This window comes from Ictidomys tridecemlineatus, chromosome 2 (assembly GCF_052094955.1).
Source record: "Ictidomys tridecemlineatus isolate mIctTri1 chromosome 2, mIctTri1.hap1, whole genome shotgun sequence".
NCBI classification, from domain to species: domain Eukaryota; kingdom Metazoa; phylum Chordata; class Mammalia; order Rodentia; family Sciuridae; genus Ictidomys; species Ictidomys tridecemlineatus.
In genome coordinates this window covers 150,972,824-150,991,875 of record NC_135478.1, presented here as the reverse complement: position 1 = coordinate 150,991,875, position 19,052 = coordinate 150,972,824, and the positions used below count along the sequence as shown (strand labels likewise).

The 19,052-nt window shown below is 34.4% G+C and overlaps 1 protein-coding gene across 1 annotated transcript in view; it reads left to right on the top strand.

Moving 5' to 3' along the window:
* The window catches only part of Stk31 (serine/threonine kinase 31), an 81,994-nt gene that overhangs the window by 4,131 nt on the left and 58,811 nt on the right, over positions 1-19,052 (top strand). Inside the window, exons 4-6 of the mRNA XM_005319117.3 lie at positions 1,279-1,377; positions 5,666-5,740; positions 7,265-7,423. Coding sequence (XP_005319174.2) covers positions 1,279-1,377; positions 5,666-5,740; positions 7,265-7,423 — 333 coding nt within the window. The remainder of the gene's footprint in view (positions 1-1,278; positions 1,378-5,665; positions 5,741-7,264; positions 7,424-19,052) is intronic.

The following is a 19,052-nucleotide window of genomic DNA, read 5'->3' as shown; positions in this document are numbered from 1 at the left end:
AAACACAATTATCCACTAATGTGTTTTTTATTTTTATTTTTTTTTTATTGTGTGGTGTTTTTTGTTTTTCTGTACCAGAGATTGAACCCAGGGTGCTAACCATTGGGTCACATCCCTGGCTTTTTCTTATGTTTTATTGTGAGACAGGGTCTGGCTAAGTTTGCTGAGGTTGGCTTTCAACTTTCAATCCTCTTACCTCAGCCTCCTGAGTTGCTGGGGTTACATGCAACGACACTGTGCCCGGCTTACATACTGGTTTTTGATTTTGTGAACTGTATGTACATGGTGTCAGAGGGAAGGGAATTAAATTTCTTTATATTTCCTATAGCATGGGAACTTTTTCATCCACCATTTTTTTTTTTTTGCAGGTGGGGATACTAGGGATTGAACTCAGGGCCACTTGACCACTGAACCACATCCCTGGCCCTATTTTGTATTTTGTTTAGAGACAGTGTCTCACTGAGTTACTTAGCACTTCCTTTTTGCTGAGGCTGGCTTTGAATTCGTGATCCTCTTGCCTCAGCCTCCCAAGCTTCTGGGATTACAAGCTAACCCACAAATTTTATAATTTTTTACTCTAGTATTTGGCTAATGCTGATTTTCTAATCTCCTCATTCCTGGTGCATTTATGAATTGTTCTTCTATAAGGAAGAGCTGTTTTTCTCTATCATTTTTAATTTTTTAATAATTTATATTAATATAGATGTATGTATTTATTCCACTATTTATAACCCAATGCTGTAATTATTTATTTTGTTGTTCAGATAATTCTGTTCTGGCCATTAGGACAAATGTTGGCCAGAGAACACAGTTACTTGGCCCTTAAAAATGTCCCATTCTTTTTTTTTACCACCTCCCCCCCCCTCCCTCCCTCCCTCTCTCTCTCTCTCTCTCTCTCTCTCTCTCTCTCTCTCTCTCTCTCTCTCTCTCTCCTTCTTCTTTTTTTTTTTTTTGACACCATCAGATACTCTAGGAACATCTTTTATTTCCTAGCTCTGGAATCAACCAGTCTCCAGGGAGCCCTCTTTATATATAACTTAATAACCTTTTATATTTTATTTGAATTTCAAGTGATTTAAGCCAATTGGAAAGTAAACATTTTTATAGACTAGTCTTATTTGTTATAATAACTGATTTTAATTTTGAAAAAATACTGATGTAAGAATACAATCTGATATCTAAGTTTCAAAACCTTTTAAATATGTTTAATAGAATTCTCAGTTTTATAACAATTAAGTAATATTTTACTGAGTGTCAAACTTTATTCATTCTTCCTAGAATATCAATAGAAATAAAGATATTATGAAGATTGGTTCTTCGCTGTGTGAAGTTTGTCCCCATGCCAATTCAGTTTTTGGAAATCTTGATCCAAAGAAGGTGAGCCATATTCTTGGGTATAGTTATTTCATCTCTCTTGTTAACTTTCTTACATCTTAGATTTTTTATAGTTTTTGGAACTTAGTCTATTTGAAAGGATTTTAGAATGTGTAAACAATACTTATAGTAAATATATTCATTCAAAAAATACTTATGCACTGAATATTATTTGGCCTTAAAATGGAAAGAAATCTTGACATAGCTGCAATATGGATATGTCTTGAGAAGCTTTTACCTTTTTTAAAGGCTACAATTATTTCCAGTAAATTTGTGATTGTGATATAAGGGAGAGGTTGAATTTTTTTCCAATATGAATATAACAACTTTAACAGCATGATTAATAAAAAAGCCATTGTTTCTTTACTGAATTGTATTGGCATCTTTATTTTATATAAGTGATTATAGGGTATTAATCGTTTTTTTTTCAAAATAATAGACGCCCTTGGGTGCATCAATTTCTTTGCCAAGAATTTACCCTTTGAACACTTTTGTAAGTGCACCCATATGTTTATACAAAGATATTTATTTCAGCATTATTTGTAATGAGAAAAACTGAGGGTCAACTAAATATCCTTCAGTATTTTACAATAGCAGTAGTAATAATAATAGTTAACTTTTACTTCCTTTATGGGCAATATTCTAAGCACTTTTTGCTAACTCATTTAATCCTCGTAGTACCCATATAAGGCGGGTGTTGTTATTATTTTTTATTTTTTCCTGAAATTCCTGAAAAAAGCCAGGATAACTTTTTATGAAAGTCACTAGCTAGGTAAGGGTGGATCTACCCATCTCTTTGGCTGTTAACTCTATATTGGAAAATTTAACGGACTTTTTGAATACTGTCTGACCATCTTTGGGGGGCTGGTACTAGAATGAGGCAATTATAAAATTTTAAGAGGCACTCATCTTTATATTTTAAGTGCAGGGTTGGCACCTGAGAGTGAGTACCTCCATAAATTTTGTTGGGTGGGTGCCTAGCTTTAGTTAACTTCCTCCATTTAATTGGTTATTTAAATGAGGGAGATAGCTGTAGTCTAAATGTTTTTTTTTCCCCCTCGGAATTTACATGTTGAAGTTCTAACTCCTAAGGTTAAGTACTGAGAGTTGGGGCCTTTGAGTGTCTGTCACGTGCCTTTTACCACTCAAAGGCACTATATCATGAATTAGTGCCCTTACAAGAGAAGTTCCAAATAAAAGAGGTATCAGGGTGCTACCATGTGAAGATACATGAAAGTACCAAGAAGGCGTCTTCTCTGAGGAATAGAAACATATTAGGCATTGAGTCTACTGGCTGTTTGATCTGGGATTTCCCAGTCTTCAGAACTGTGAGAAATTAATGTATTATTTATGAGATACTCAATCTAAGGTATTTTGCTATGGTAGCCCAAAAAGCTTAAGACAGGGTTATATCTCTGTTTTCTAATAAGGAATAAGATATAGAATGGAGTACATAACATAAGGACATATATGTAAATAAAATCCAGATGGTAGCACAAATATCCTAGTGTATATGTGAAATTAGTGTAAGTGTAAAATTATTTTCTGGAGACAGAAGTTGGAAAATGTCTTAGCCTTTTGGAAGTCACTTGCGTGTGTGCTGTGGATTGAACTCAGGGCCTTGCACGTGCTAAGCATACATTCTCCATTCTACCACTGAACTAAGTCCTTTTATGTGCTTTTCTTTTTTTTTTATTCTTTTTTAAAAATTTTTTAAAATTTTTTTATTGGTTGTTCACAACATTACAAAGCTCTTGACATATCATATTTCATATATTAGATTCAAGTGGGTTATGAACTCCCAATTTTTACCCCAAATGCAGATTGCAGAATCACATCGGTTACACATCCACAATTTTACATAATGCCCTATTAGTAACTGTTGTATTCTGATACCTTTCCTATCCTCTACTATCCCCCCTCCCCTTCCCTCACATCTTCTCTCTCTACCCTATCTACTGTAATTCATTTCTCTCCTTGTTTATTTTCCCATTCCCCTCACAACCTCTTATATGTAATTTTGTATAGCAATGAGGGTCTCCCTTCATTTCCATGATGCTTTTCTTTTTTAATAATACACCTCTTTTAGTTTTGTTTTAAAACAATTAAAATCCCAATAGTATATGTAAAAATATAAAAGAAATTAAGAAGGAAAGAACATAGTTTGAAACTAAGCATTAGATGGATAAAGTAATGCAGTTTGTGAAGTTTCTTGTTAGTGTTCCTGAAGTCTATGACTATATTTAATAGTTTAAATATTAACAATACCTTTTTATCTGTTGAATACAAAATAAGTCACTTGCAATACCAGAAATTCAAATTAGCTTCAATAATAGGAATCTGATTATATTCCATCTCTGATTACACTTTGTAAATTTTTTTTTGGTGATCCTAATGGTTTTCTCCTCACTGTGTAGAGAAGGTCAGTTGCTATGGCTAGTTGGGGTTGTGGGAGAAGATTGGGCTCAGGCATAATTGAAATGAATATATAGTTCTGACTGTTTTCTCAATACAAGACTATTTGGGATAGATTTATATGTTATGGTGCCTCTGATTATTTACACTTTACAGAGCCAAGAACTTCGGATTCCTCAGCTTGGTTGGATCCCAGTTCTGTTCCTGGATATAAGTATCCTCATTCATACATCACCTGGATTGTAATCATATACCTTGTCTGTCACGTGCCTTTTACCAAGTGTTAATCATGTTGGTATATTGCTTCAAAGCCTAATTAAAAATAATTTGATCTTTTATAGAGTTTGGAATTAGAATAAAACTGTTGGTTTAAAACTGTCATCTATTTTTGCTAGCAAACTTGTTTGCTTACTAAAAATGAAATAAAGTTATCGGGAGAGGTTCCATGCTATTGGTGCTCTTTCTTGACCTCTAGTTGTTCAGTGTTAGCTGAGGGAACCAGAGTTTGGTACTAATTGAATACATCTATCATTTGTAGCCTTTGATTTGCTAGATGCACATTTGTGGCTCTGCATAGGTTTGCCCTTTGTCATTTTAGGGAATTGAGGGGTTTTACTATGTATGACTTTTGTTTTAAAATAAATATGTGAATTTGTCCCAGTTCAGTAATGTTTTAATTTTATACTGTGATTGAAAGCCATGTTCTTTAACCTTTGGTTAATGATTCCCTCCTAAGGAGCATTTTAGGCTTGTTTTTTCCTAATGGACCTTTCCCCCTAAACATTTTAATATCACAAATATATTGTATATCTCTGTTGTCAGATAGGGCTACAAACCATTGTAATAGCTAAGATCCCTTTCCCCCTGTCCACTAAGAGCCACTTTTCATTCCCTTGGGGACAATATTGCTTCAATGTGGTTATCAACCTGGAGTGAATTTTTATCCCCACACTCCTACTCCCAGGAGACATTTGAAAATGTTTGGAGACAGTTTTTGGTTGTCACAGCTGGAAGTGGTTCTACTGACATCTAGTGGATGAAGGTCAGGGGAAATGCTGGTAAAGATCCTAAAAAGCATAGTATAGAGGACAGTCTTCTCACTTTTAAAGAATTATCAGCTCTCAAATGCTAAGGCTGAGCAAATGACTGAAAGTATGCAAATTTTTTTTGTTATGATCTTTTATTAAACACAAACTTATTAAATAAATGAAAATTCATTGTTCAGGTTATTGTCCAGTTATCCACTTGATATCACTGATATATATAAAATAAAAAGTATAAAAATATTTTTTTTCTTGGTTAATAGGAAATAATGGATCCCACCATGGTTGAGAATTAGACTTATGTAGAATATTCAGCATATTTAGGTCTAAGAATAATTATACCTGTTTATGTCTTCAGACATTAAAATAGTTTTAAGTCTTTGATACTTGTGCCTTCTTTTGTTTCAAGTTTTTTTTTTTTTTTTTTTTTTTTTTTTGCAGTACTGGGGATTGAACCCAGGGCCTCATGCATGCTAGGCTAGCACTCTACATCCTCAGCTTTCTTTTTATTTTGAGACAGGGTCTCAGTAAGTTGCTCAGCTGGTTTTAAACTTGTGATTGATCTCCCTGCCTCAGCCTCCTGAAACTTTTCTTGTTTGTTTCTTTTGAGGTGCAGAATAGCATAATGGACTTGGAGGGGTTCTGCTCAATACTAACTTATGACATTGGGTACATAGTGGTGAAAACAAAGTATCTGCCTTATGGCGTTCTGGGCACTTAATAAATTATTGTATGTAAAACGCTATTGACACATAGTAAGCACTTAATAAATGCTAATCTACTTAGTGTGCTTTTCTTCATTAAGATACCAAATAATTTTGCTTTGTTTTTAGATTTATGGTGGATTATTTTCTGAAGATAAGTGTTGGTACAGATGCAAAGTACTGAAAATCATCAGTGATGAAAAGGCAAGAAATATGTGTTTGATTTTTTGCCCTAAGGAATTCTTAATGTGCTTCCAAAATTTGATGCTTATTTAGCCCATCATTGCATATTCTTGGTCTGGTTTAGTGAATTTATAAATTGATTAAAACATGTTTTTTTCCTAGTGAACACAAAAATAAATTAGTTACTTGAAAACAGATAAGATGCAGAAATGTTCTTCTGAATTTAAGGTTTTTTTTTTATAATTAGACTACCAAAGAATAGTTGATACAGCTTGTGGATTATTTTTGGTGACTGGTTGGTCCTTGGCACCTCAGTTTTTAATAGTTATGTTTGCTCCTTGCTAATGAATAACATTAAAAGTTCACTTTATTAAGATTGATGAATAGGAAAAGAACATTTGATCCTGAAGTTAGGTGTGTTTTTTACTTAGTTGTGAATATCTTTAATAATGAAGGTTGGTTTGCCATATTCTTATTCCTAGGTTTAATGTGATTAATTTTCTCTCTCTAACCTTGAAAGCTTGTGGAAGATTTTCTTAAAATTTTTTTTGTAGTTGTAGATGGACAGAATGCCTTTATTTACTTTATTTATTTTTTATGTAGTACTGAGGATTAAACCCAGTGCCTCACATGTGCTAGGCAAGTGCTCTGCCAGTGAGCCCCAGCCCCAGCCAGTTGTGGAAGATTTTTAGGAGGATTTGGGGAGAAGAGATTCTGAATAGTTGTTTAGTGGCAATTGCACATTGTAGGCAGTATAAAAACATTTCACAGGTCTTCCCTTAGTGTTTCTTCCACATTTGCTTTCTGGACTTAAAATATGTTTTATAATGTATGTTTTATAAATAGTTTTCTTGGTGTAATAAAGTGTTAAGAATAAACAACTTTAAAACTCTGATTATCTTGTTTTTTAAAAAAACTCATTGTTTATTATTGTCATAGGTAATGGTTTATCTTAATGAAACTGTCCTTTCTAATAGATATTTTCCGTATCATTTAACATTTGGAATTATATTTTGCATTTATTTTTGGATTGGCTGCTCTAACTTTTTGAATCAAGGGGCAAGGTGACATTTGACTTTTTTAGATATGGAAGTAAGGGTGAGTTTGATCTGTTTCATGGTCTAGTTGGAGTAAGTATAATTTTATCAAAGGAAGTTTGATAACTTTTCTTTTTAGATTTGTTTCCAACTTAAGATTGATTGATTGATTGTTGATTGATTTTAACATTAATAAAGAAAATAAGAGAGGGCCATAAGCTTAATAGATTCATGTTTGTGTGACATACTAGTTAATAAAAAAAAGATAAATGAAAAATGGGACTGTTGGAACTTAACTAGTACCAAATATAGAAACACTGTGATTTCATTTGATTATATTACTAGAGTTCTGATCCTGAATGCATTTGTTAGGTTGAGGTAAAATTCCATCCTAATATACAGGTAATCAACAGAAAATAGCAAATTATGGTTTCTCTGGAGATATTTAATTTAGATTGAGTGTTGATATTTGTCCCCCCTCCTTTTTTTTTTTTTTTTTTTTTTTTAGTGTCTGGTGAGATATGTTGACTATGGAAACACTGAAATTCTAAACCGATCTGACATAGTAGAAATTCCTTTGGAGCTGCAATTTTCCAGTGTTGCCAAAAAGTATAGACTTTGGGGACTACAGATTCCTTCTGGCCAAGAAGTTACCCAGTTTGATCAGGCAAGTTATAGATTTTAAACATTTTTTGTTATTAAAAACAAAACTGTGTGCTTGAAAAAGATGTTAGTATAGTTAAGTCTCATTAACTTTGTTTAATATTACAAACCCATATAAATTAGTAGAAAATATGAATTATTAAAACAATTCAGGATTGGGGATATAGCTTAGTGATAGAGTATTTGTCATGCATAGCCATAAAGCCCTGGGTTTTATCACCAGTACTGAATGTGCTAGTGTGTGCTCACTGCATGCACACACAAGGACACATATACACACAAGGCATAAAATAATTCCAAAGCAATTATATAATCATGCTTATGTTTGCTAGGTAGATATTCTTGATGTGTAGATAAGTGATGTGTGTGTGTATACACATATATATAAATAAAACAAATATGAATAGTTGTCTATGATGTAAAAGTTTAAAAGGATTGTTTTTTCAACATGCTGAAGAAAATAATGCAATTACTTGATTATCATTTTTGTGAATATATTAAGTAAAAGTGGTCTTTAACCTATCCTTGACCATAAATATCACAAATTGAAATTAGTGGGGTTATACTTAATCAGATTTTATCATTTTAGTAGAGGTTTATACTATGATATAGTCATTGACAGTGATGTTTTTGCTAATCTGGATTCTAGTTTGTATTTCCATCAAGTTGTGGGTTTTGCTAATCTGGATTCTAGTTTGTATTTATTTCCATTGGGTTGTGGGTAAGTTAACTAATTGTGGAAGACATTTGATAATTTCAGGGATAGACTTATAGGAATACCTCCTTTTAAGTCTACTATACAATAATGATATGTTCTTTTTTGTGAGTGGTAGTGCTGGTGAGGGATATTACATTTCAAAGTAATAGGTTTGTAATAGTTTTGTTTAGCAACTCAAGTGGCTTATATGAAAAATGATTTAATCCGCATTATATGGAACAGTACTTACAACTTAGAAACCTTGTATTTGCATCTTTTTGTGTGTTTTGATAATCTTGCTGGTGTGTTGAATGTTAAATTTGCTGCACTGTGGTTACATCTGAGAAACATTTCTGTGTATACAGCTCAGACTTACATAAAATGTAGATATTATAAAATTATACCTAGTATTTTGGGTTTAAAATTTAATTTTTTATTAAATTTTTCTTTAATAATAGCTTTGACCAAGGTAAAGGTTTGTTTTGAATTTCCCACATGCCTAGAACCCTATAATAAGTCACAGACTTAAAATTGATCTACCGTTATCATATTTCCCAAATAAGGAAGTTATGGTCTAGAACAACTTAATAACTTATTCAAAATCATAAAGCTACTTAGTGCAGAGCCATGGTGGCTAGAATTCATCCAAATCCATTGCTATTTTCATGGTAAGATGATACACAGATGTATGTTGGTTGAAACAAACAGGAATCAAGAAAGAAGGCTTTTTTGGTTTTGTTTTCTTTGTGGTCTAGGACCCAGGATCTTTTGTTGTTTAGGCACTTGCTCAGTCACTGAACTACACCTCAAGGGCTAGAAGGCATTTTTTAAAAGTTTGGAACTGAAGGAATAAACTTCAGTTGAGACTGTTCTGTATGCTCCATAGATTCTTTTTAAGCAGCTATGTATAAACATTTGTATTTGGATGTTTAGTTCAGTATTAAAAAAAATAGAGATAAGCTAATTAGCAGACTGTTATCTGGAAAAAAATAGTTATTCTTGAATGTCTTTGCATAAGAAGTCCACAGTTACTCGTTAATTCCCAGATCAGGAGTCATATATGTAGATTTTGCTAATGCATACATTTGTTCCCCTGCAGCTGTTTTAGTTGTGCAATATGTAAGGCATGTAAAAATGTAATTTTTCTCTCTCACAGGATAGTGAGTTTGGTAGAGGTAAGACTGTCTTGGTAGATACAAATATTATATTTGTCTCTATATTTGACAAATATTTTTTATGCCTAATCTCCCTGCATGTTAGGTGTTAGGCAAGTATTTATTTTATCTAGAATTTAAATAAATGGGTGAATGGTAGGGATTCTATAAAAACAAAAACAAGTAAATACTCCCCACAGAGTATTGCAGAAAGTATTCTGGGAACTGAAATGCCTTGAGCACAGTTTTAAATCAGCACATTCACATAATGCTATATAACATGGTTGAAATTGATATTCCGAATGATGCTTACAAATTGCTGAAGATCAACCCAAGACTGAATTTTTTATATATGCCTTGAATACTTTAAAAAGCATATATAGAATCAGAATGAGAGCTAAAGATTGGAAATTGGATTTTAACAGTGTAAAGATTTAAGCCAATTTCTAGTATACATATTCAAGATTAGGTAGAGTCATCGAAGAGTACTTCAAATGCAAGAAATGAGCAAATAAATTTTTCGTTCACAAAAAAAAGAATAAAGTATAAAGCATATGAGCTATCTTGTTTCTGAATAAAACTTACCATTTTGAAAAATGAAATGAGATAATTAAAAAGTGACATTAGATATTAATTTTTTTTAGTATTGGGGATTGAACTCAGGCGTGCTTAACAACCAAGCCACATCCCCACCCCTTTTAAAATTTTTTTATAATGAAGGATTTATTCACATTTAGAAACCACACCTTGAAAGATAAATTCAGTAAAGTTATTAGCTCAAGCAATCCTTTTTTTCCCCCTTTGGCTAATTTCTGTGGCAATCAGTATGACTTGATAAATTTTTTTCTTTAATTATTTATTTTAATTAGGTATGTATGATAGCAGAATTCATTTTGATTCATTGTACTCAATTGCAGCACAATTTCTATGGTTGTACATAATGTAGCATCACACCATATGTGCAGTCATACATGTACCTAGGGTAATTCTGTCCATCTCATTCCACCATCTTTCCTGTCCCCATGCACCCTCTCTACCTTCCCTCCCCTTTGCCCAATCATAGTTCCTCCATTTTCCCCATACTTCCCTCCTCCCCGTTATGGATCACCATGCTCTTATTAGAGAGCATTTGGCCTTTGTTTTGGGGGGATTGGCTTATCGCGCTTATCACGATATTCCCCAACTCTATCCATTTACCGGCAAGTGCCATAATTTTATTCTCTTTGATGCTGTGTAATATTCCATTGTGTACATATACCAATAACCCTTTTTATTTTTTAACTTTTTTAGTTGTAGATGGACACAATACCTTTATTTTATTTACTTATTTTTATGTGGTGCTGAGGATTGAACCCAGTGCCTCACACATTCTAGGCAAGTGCTCTACCTCTGAGCCACAACCCCAACCCCCTGTTTCATCTTGAGACAGGATCTTACTAAGTTGCTTAGGGTCTTTCGAACTTGCTGAGGCTGGCTTTGAATTTGGACCTACCTGATGTAGTTTCTCAAGCCATTAGGATTATAGGCATGTACCACTGCACCCAGCATATTAATCCTTTTTTAAATTATTGAAAGTTCTGTGTTCTGAACTGCCGCAGCCCGGCTGGCTGGGCAAAATAACTGGGGGGTGATGAGCAACTTGTGTACATTGATACAGCAGGAGTGGGAGCCCTTTATTGTAGGACAGGAGCAGTATATATATGTATTCCACACAGCTTATCTTAATTAACATAAACTAGATATAGTAGTCAACCAAAAAGGAATCTCCACACTTAATGGCTCACTGGCACCACTTCACAAACCACTCCCTCTGGCAAAATGCCAGACGCCATTCTGACTTGTTTACAGACTCTAATATTGAACCAGTAACCAAATTTATTTAAAAGGTAACATCTCTTAAATATGTTTTAAAAGTACTTGTGTATATCTCTCTCACAGATTTAATGGAAAATATAATACATTTGTAATGATAAAAATTAAATGTTTTAACATTTACAAAAGAATATTTGGCATATATATTTATGGCAAAGTATGGTAAAAAACACTTATGTTATCACCTACCTTGTCATTCTCATTGCTAGTTAGAACTGAGAATTCAATTTTAGCGTTCTTTCTTTGTGGATATAATTATTCAGGGAGAATCTGGTTGAAAACTTGGTACTAATTGTGATGGGTGACTATAATTAAAAAGAATTTGACTTCAGAGAGAAGTCTAAAAATCAAATTTATACATAAAAAGTTCTAAAGGAGTTGTGTACCTTTACAGCATTCAGCTGTAGGTAATTCAAGTTTTTGTAGAAAGTAGATTGTGGGAGACCAACCTTACATGTGACTGGGTCACATTCCCGGCTGGGTGCTGAGGTGCTCAGTCACAGAAATGTGGCAGAGCTTTCCCCACCCTTCTTGGGTTCGAGGGTTGGTGTCTTGTGCATGAGTGTGTCTTGCTACAGCCCCATGGGTGAAGCTATGCTCACCTGTTCCTTTGTAATATAATTCCTTGTCCTGTTTAGGATAGAATCTTCCATGGAAGTGCCTTGTGTGTGTTCCCTTCTCTTACTGTCCCCTTGGGTGTGGCCTATCCAGGTGTCAGTCAACCTGCTGACAGTGGACATCATGAAGATAGACTCAGCCCCCTGAAACCTGACCCCTTGCCTCATTTGAATAGCTTCTTCTCAATAAAAGGGGTCAGTGCTCTCGCTCTTTCTTCCTGACCTTAAGGTCAGAGGAGCCGTCACAGCAACCCCAAAGAAAAAGGTATTTGTGTCTCTTGTGTGGTTATTTCATGCAGCCCAGTTATCCCAGTTTAACTGGAGTGACCCCTAAGCCTTTTAGTCACGAGAACAGAAACTTGGCAGTAGATTATTTCCATTTGAATTTATATACTGTCCAAAGACAAAGATTCTTTTTTCCCTGTTTTCTCAGATTTTTTAATTGGTGTATTATAATTGTACAAAATAGTAGGATTTGTTAAGTATTTAGTCAGTTTTTCCCCCAGTAACATCCCTTTCCTTTGCCTCCTACCTCCCTTTACTCACCTTCTTCTATTCTAATGGTTTCCTGTTTTCAAGATTCTCCACACCTTTTTTGTTTTTTTCCCTTTTTTCTCTGTAGCTTACACATATAAGAGAAAATATACATTTAACATAAAGCTTTCAAGTTCCATCCATTTTCATGCAAATGTTATAATCTTAATTCTTTTCTATAGCTCAATAAAACTTTTTTATATATACCAGTTTTCTTTATCCATTCATCCATTGGCAGACACCTAGGTCAGTTCCATGATTTGGCTACTGTGAATTGTGCTGCTATAAACATGGGTATTGCTATAATGTACTCACTTTAATTTGTGTGTATGTGGGTGTATGTGTGTGATACTAGGAATTGAACCTAGGGGAGTTCTACCACTGAGCTGCATTTCTGACCCTTTTTATTTTTTTATTTTGAGACAGGGTCTTACTAAGTTGCTGAGGCTGACCTCGAACCTGTGGTCCTCCTGCCTCAACCTCCAGAATAGCTGGGAATACAGGTTTTACCACTATGTCTTGCTGAGTTTAATTCTTCAGGATACATACTATGGAGTGGTATAGCTGGGTCATATGATGGTTCTATTTCTAGTCTTTTGAGGAACCTCCAAACTGATTTCCATAGTGGTTGTACTAATTTGCAATCCACCAACAGTGTAACAGTTGTCCTTTTCCCTTAATATCCTCTGCAGCATTTATTAATATTTGTATTCTTTTTTTTTTTTTTTTTTTTTTTTGAAGAGCTGGCTTAAATTTATTTATTTTTTTTTTTTATTTTTTATTTTTTTTATTGGTTGTTCACAACATTACAAAGCTCTTGACATATCATATTTTCATACAATAGATTGAAGTGGGTTATGAACTCCCAATTTTCCCCCAAATGCAGAATCACATCGGTTATACATCCACAGTTTTACATAATGCCCAATTAGTAATTGTTGTATTCTGCTACCTTTCCTATCCCGTACTATCCCCCCTCCCCTCCCCTCCCTTCTTCTCTCTATTCCCCATCTACTGTAATTCATTACTCTCCTTGTTTATTTTCCCATTCCCCTCACAACCTCTTATATGTAATTTTGTATAGCAATGAGGGTCTCCCTTCATTTCCATGCAATTTCCCTTTTCTCTCCCTTTCCCTCCCATCTCATGACTCTGTTAAATGTTAGTCTTTTCTTCCTGCTCTTCCTCCTTGCTCTGTTCATGGTTGCTCTCATTATATCAAAGAAGACATTTGGTATTTGTTTTTTAGGGATTGACTAGCTTCACTAAGCATAATCTGCTCTAGTGCCATCCATTTCCCTGCAAATTCTATGATTTTGTCATTTTTTATTGCTGCATAGTACTCCATTGTGTAAAGATGCCACATTTTTTTTATCCATTCATCTATTGAAGGGCATCTGGGTTGGTTCCACAGTCTAGCTATTGTGAATTGTGCTGCTATGAACATCGATGTGGCAGTATCCCTGTAGTATGCTCTTTTAAGGTCTTCAGGGAATAGTCCGAGAAGGGCAATAGCAGGGTCAAATGGTGGTTCCATTCCCAGCTTTCCCAGGAATCTCCAAACTGCTTTCCAAATTGGCCGCACCAATTTGCAGTCCCACCAGCAATGTACAAGAGTACCCTTTTCTCCACATCCTCGCCAGCATTTGTTGTTGTTTGACTTCATAGTGGCTGCCAATCTTACTGGAGTGAGATGGTATCTTAGGGTGGTTTTGATTTGCATTTCTCTGACTGCTAGAGATGGTGAACATTTTTTCATGTACTTGTTGATTGATTGTATGTCCTCCTCTGAGAAGTGTCTGTTCAGATCCTTGGCCCATTTGTTGATTGGGTTATTTGTTATCTTATTGTCTAATTTTTTGAGTTCTTTGTATACTCTGGATATTAGGGCTCTATCTGAAGTGTGAGGAGTAAAAATTTGTTCCCAGGATGTAGGCTCCCTATTTACCTCTCTTATTGTTTCTCTTGCTGAGAAAAAACTTTTTAGTTTAAGTAAGTCCCATTTGTTGATTCTTGTTATTAACTCTTGTGCTATGGGTGTTCTATTAAGAAATTTGGAGCCCGACCCCACAATATGTAGATCGGAGCCAACTTTTTCTTCTATCAGATGCAGAGTCTCTGATTTGATATCAAGCTCCTTGATCCATTTAGAGTTAACTTTAGTGCATGGCGAGAGGAAGGGATTCAGTTTCATTTTGTTGCATATGGATTTCCAGTTTTCCCAACACCATTTGTTGAAGATGCTATCCTTCCTCCATTGCATGCTTTTAGCCCCTTTATCAAATATAAGATAGTTGTAACTTTGTGGATTAGTCTCTGTGTCCTCTATTCTATACCATTGGTCCACTCGCCTGTTTTGGTACCAGTACCATGCTGTTTTTGTCACTATTGCTCTGTAATATAGTTTGAAATCTGGTATCGCTATACCGCCTGATTCACACTTCCTGCTTAAAATTGCTTTTGCTATTCTGGGTCTTTTATTTTTCCATATGAATTTCATGATTGCTTTATCTATTTCTACAAGAAATGCCATTGGGATTTTGATTGGCATTGCATTAAACCTATAGAGAACTTTTGGTAATATCGCCATTTTGATAATGTTAGTTCTGCCTATCCATGAACAGGGTATATTTTTCCATCTTCTAAGATCTTCTTCTACTTCTCTTTTTAGGGTTCTGTAGTTTTCATTGTATAAATCTTTCACCTCTTTTGTTAGGTTGATTCCCAAGTATTTTATTTTTTTGGAGGATATTGTGAATGGGGTAGTTTTCCTCATTTCCGTTTCAGAGGTTTTGTCGCTGATATACAGAAATGCCTTTGATTTATGCGTGTTGATTTTATATCCTGCCACTTTGCTGAATTCATTTATTAGTTCTAGTAGTTTCTTTGTAGACCCTTTTGGGTCTTCTAAGTATAGTATCATGTCATCTGCAAATAGTGATAATTTAAGTTCTTCTTTTCCTATTTTTATGCCTTTAATTTCTTTCGTCTGTCTAATTGCTCTGGCCAGTGTTTCGAGAACTATATTGAATAGAAGTGGTGATAGAGGGCATCCCTGTCTTGTTCCAGATTTTAGAGGGAATGCCTTCAACTTTTGTCCATTCAGAATGATGCTAGCCTGAGGCTTAGCATAGATAGCTTTTACAATGTCAAGGTATGTTCCTGTTATCCCTAGTTTTTCAAGTGTTTTGAACATAAAGGGATGCTGTACTTTGTCGAATGCTTTCTCTGCGTCTATTGAGATGATCATATGGTTCTTATCTTTAAGTCTATTGATGTGGTGAATAACATTTATTGATTTCCGTATATTGAACCAGCCTTGCATACCAGGGATGAATCCTACTTGATCATGGTGCACAATTTTTTTGATGTGTTTTTGTATTCGATTCGCCAGAATTTTATTGAGGATTTTTGCATCTAGGTTCATTAGAGATATTGGTCTGTAGTTTTCTTTCTTTGAGGAGTCTTTGTCTGGTTTCGGAATCAGGGTGATGTTGGCCTCATAGAATGAATTTGGAAGAGCTCCCTCTTTTTCTATTTCCTGAAATAACTTGAAAAGTATTGGTATTAATTCTTCTTTAAAGGTTTTGTAAAACTCTGCTGTATACCCATCCGGTCCTGGGCTTTTCTTGGTAGGTAGTCTTTTGATGGCTTCTTCAATTTCATCCATTGATATTGGTCTGTTCAAATTGTGTGTATCCTCCTGACTCAGTCTGGGCAAATCATATGACTTAAGAAATTTATCGATGTCTTCACTATCTTCTATTTTATTCGAATATAGGTTTTCAAAATAACTTCTAATTGTCTTCTGTATTTCTGTAGCATCTGTTGTGATATTGCCTTTTTCATCCCGTATGTTAGTAATTTGAGTTCTCTCTCTTCTTCTCTTTGTTAGCATGGCTAAAGGTCTGTCGATCTTATTTATTTTTTCAAAGAACCAACTTTTAGTTTTGTTAATTTTTTCAATAGTTTCTTTTGTTTCAATTTCATTAATTTCCGCTCTGATTTTAATTATTTCTTGCCTTCTGCTATATTTGCTGTTGTTTTGCTCTTCCTTTTCTAGGGCTTTGAGATGAAGTGTGAGCTCATTTATTTGTTGGTTTTTTCTTTTTTTGAGGAATGACCACCAGGCAATGAATTTTCCTCTTAAAACTGCTTTCATTGTGTCCCATAGATTCCGATATGTTGTGTCTGTATTTTCATTTATCTCTAAGAATTTTTTGATTTCCTCCTTTATGTCTTCTGTAACCCATTGATCATTCAGTAACATATTGTTCATTTTCCATGCGATGTAGGATTTTTCCTTCCTTCTTTTATCATTGATTTCCAGTTTCATTCCATTATGATCAGATAAAATGCATGGTATTATCTCCACCGCTTTATATTTACTGAGGGTTGCCCTGTGGCATAATATATGGTCTATTTTTGAGAAGGATCCATGTGCTGCTGAGAAAAATGTATATCCATTTGATGATGGTTGATATATTCTATATATGTCAGTTAAGTCTAGGTTATTGATTGTGGTATTGAGTTCTATAGTTTCCTTGTTCAACTTTTGTTTGGAGGATCTGTCCAATGGTGAGAGAGGTGTGTTGAAGTCACCCATAATTATTGTGTTGTGGTCTATTTGATTCTTGAACTTGAGGAGAATTTGTTTTATGAATGTCGCAGCGCCATTATTTGGTGCATAAATATTGATAATTGTTATGTCTTGTTGGTGAATGGTTCCTTTTAACAGTATATAATGTCCTTCTTTATCCCTTTTGATTAACTTAGTCTTGAAGTCGATTTTATTTGATATGAGGATGGCCACCCCTGCTTGCTTACGAGGACCGTGTGCATGGTATATTTTTTCCCATCCTTTCACCTTCAGCCTGTGTATGTCTTTTCCAATCAGATGTGTCTCCTGGAGGCAGCATATTGTTGGATTTGTTTTTTTAATCCATGATATCAGCCTATGTCGCTTTATTGGAGAGTTTAAGCCATTAACATTCAGAGTTACTATTGATATATGGTTTGTACTTCCATCCATGTTTGATTATTTATCGTTTTTTTTTTTTTTTTTTTTAAATTTAGTTTGTTTTTCCATGATTATTTTTCCCCCTCGCCCTCTGTCTTTACCGAGGCACTTCCCTCTGATGGTTTTGGTTATTGTTTTTCATTTCTTCCTCGTGTAGTGTTTTGCTCAAAATGCTTTGCAATGCTGGTTTTCTGGCTGCAAATTCTTTTAACTTTTGTTTATCATGAAAGATTTTTATTTCGTTGTCATACCTGAAGCTTAATTTTGCTGGATACAGAATTCTTGGTTGGCATCCATTGTCTTTCAGTGTTTGAAATACATTGTTCCATGACCTTCTTGCTTTCAGTGTCTGTGATGAAAAATCCGTTGTTAACCTTATTGGTTTACCCCTGAATGTAATCTGTCTCCTTTCTCTTGTAGCTTTTAATATTTTCTCTTTGTTCTGTATATTGGATATCTTCATAACAATGTGTCTTGGCGTTGGTCTACTGTGATTTTGTGTGCTCGGTGTCCTGTATGCATCTTCAATTTGTATATCTGTTTCCTTTTTTATTTCTGGAAAGTTTTCTGTAATTATTTCATTCAGCAGGTTACTCATTCCCTTGGTTTGAATCTCTGTACCTTCTTCTATCCCGATGACTCGTAAGTTTGGCTTTTTTATGTTATCCCATAACTCTTGGATGTTTTTCTCGTGATTTTTTACCAGCCTTTCTGAGTTGGCTAGACTCTTTTCAAGATGAAATAATTTGTCTTCATTATCTGACGTTCTGGTTTCTACTTGCTCCACTCTGTTAGTGATACTCTCAATTGAGTTTTTAATTTGGTTTATAGTTTCCTTCATTTCCAAGATTATGTTTTGATTCTTTTTTATAATCTCTATCTCCTGATAAAGGTGCTTAACTTCTTCTTTTATCTGTTTGTGTAATACATTCTCAATGTGTTCTTTTGCTGCTTGAATTTGCTGTCTCGTATCCTCTTTAAGGTTCCATTCCATCTGTCTAAGGTGTTCCTTGAGTTCTTTATATGACCATTTTTCTGATGACTCTAGTTCCTCCTGAATATTTAGGCTGTCCTGCATTGTTTGTACTCCTTTTCTTCCTTGCTTTTTGAAGCTGCTCATGTTACTTCTTGTTCTGTTTGACTGCTGCGTTACTGTTTACTCCTATAAATTTATTTGATGCTTGGGAGGAAAGGTATTAGAAGGGAATGGAAAAAGTCACTAAAGAGAATGAGAGTAAGCAGGTAGAATTCAAGGAAGGGGGGATAAGATCATTGAAAAGAAATGAAAAGACAAAAGAAGAAAAAAAATAGGAAATAAAAAAAGAAAAAAAATTTTTTAAATAATAAAAAAAAAATTAAAATTGGAAGAAAAAAAAAATTTAAAAAAAAAATTGTAAAAAAAAAAAAAAAAAAAAAATTAAAAAAACAAGAAAGAAAAATGAAACTGAAAGAAAACCCCAAATCAAAATTAAAACAACAACAACAGCAACAACAATAACAACAACAAAAACAACAACAACAACAACAAAAAAAAACTAATAAATGCAGTCTTAGAGTTTGATTAACTTCTCTTCCAGTAGGTGGCGCTGTGACCACCAGGCCAAGTTTCTCCTATCAATACGCGGAAACCAATCACTGTGCAGCAGCTCCTCCTCCCAGACTGGGCGAGTCTCCAATCCTGGGTGCCTAGGGCGTCCTCTTGTGTCTAGTCACTTCCCCACTTTTCCTCTAGCCAGGCC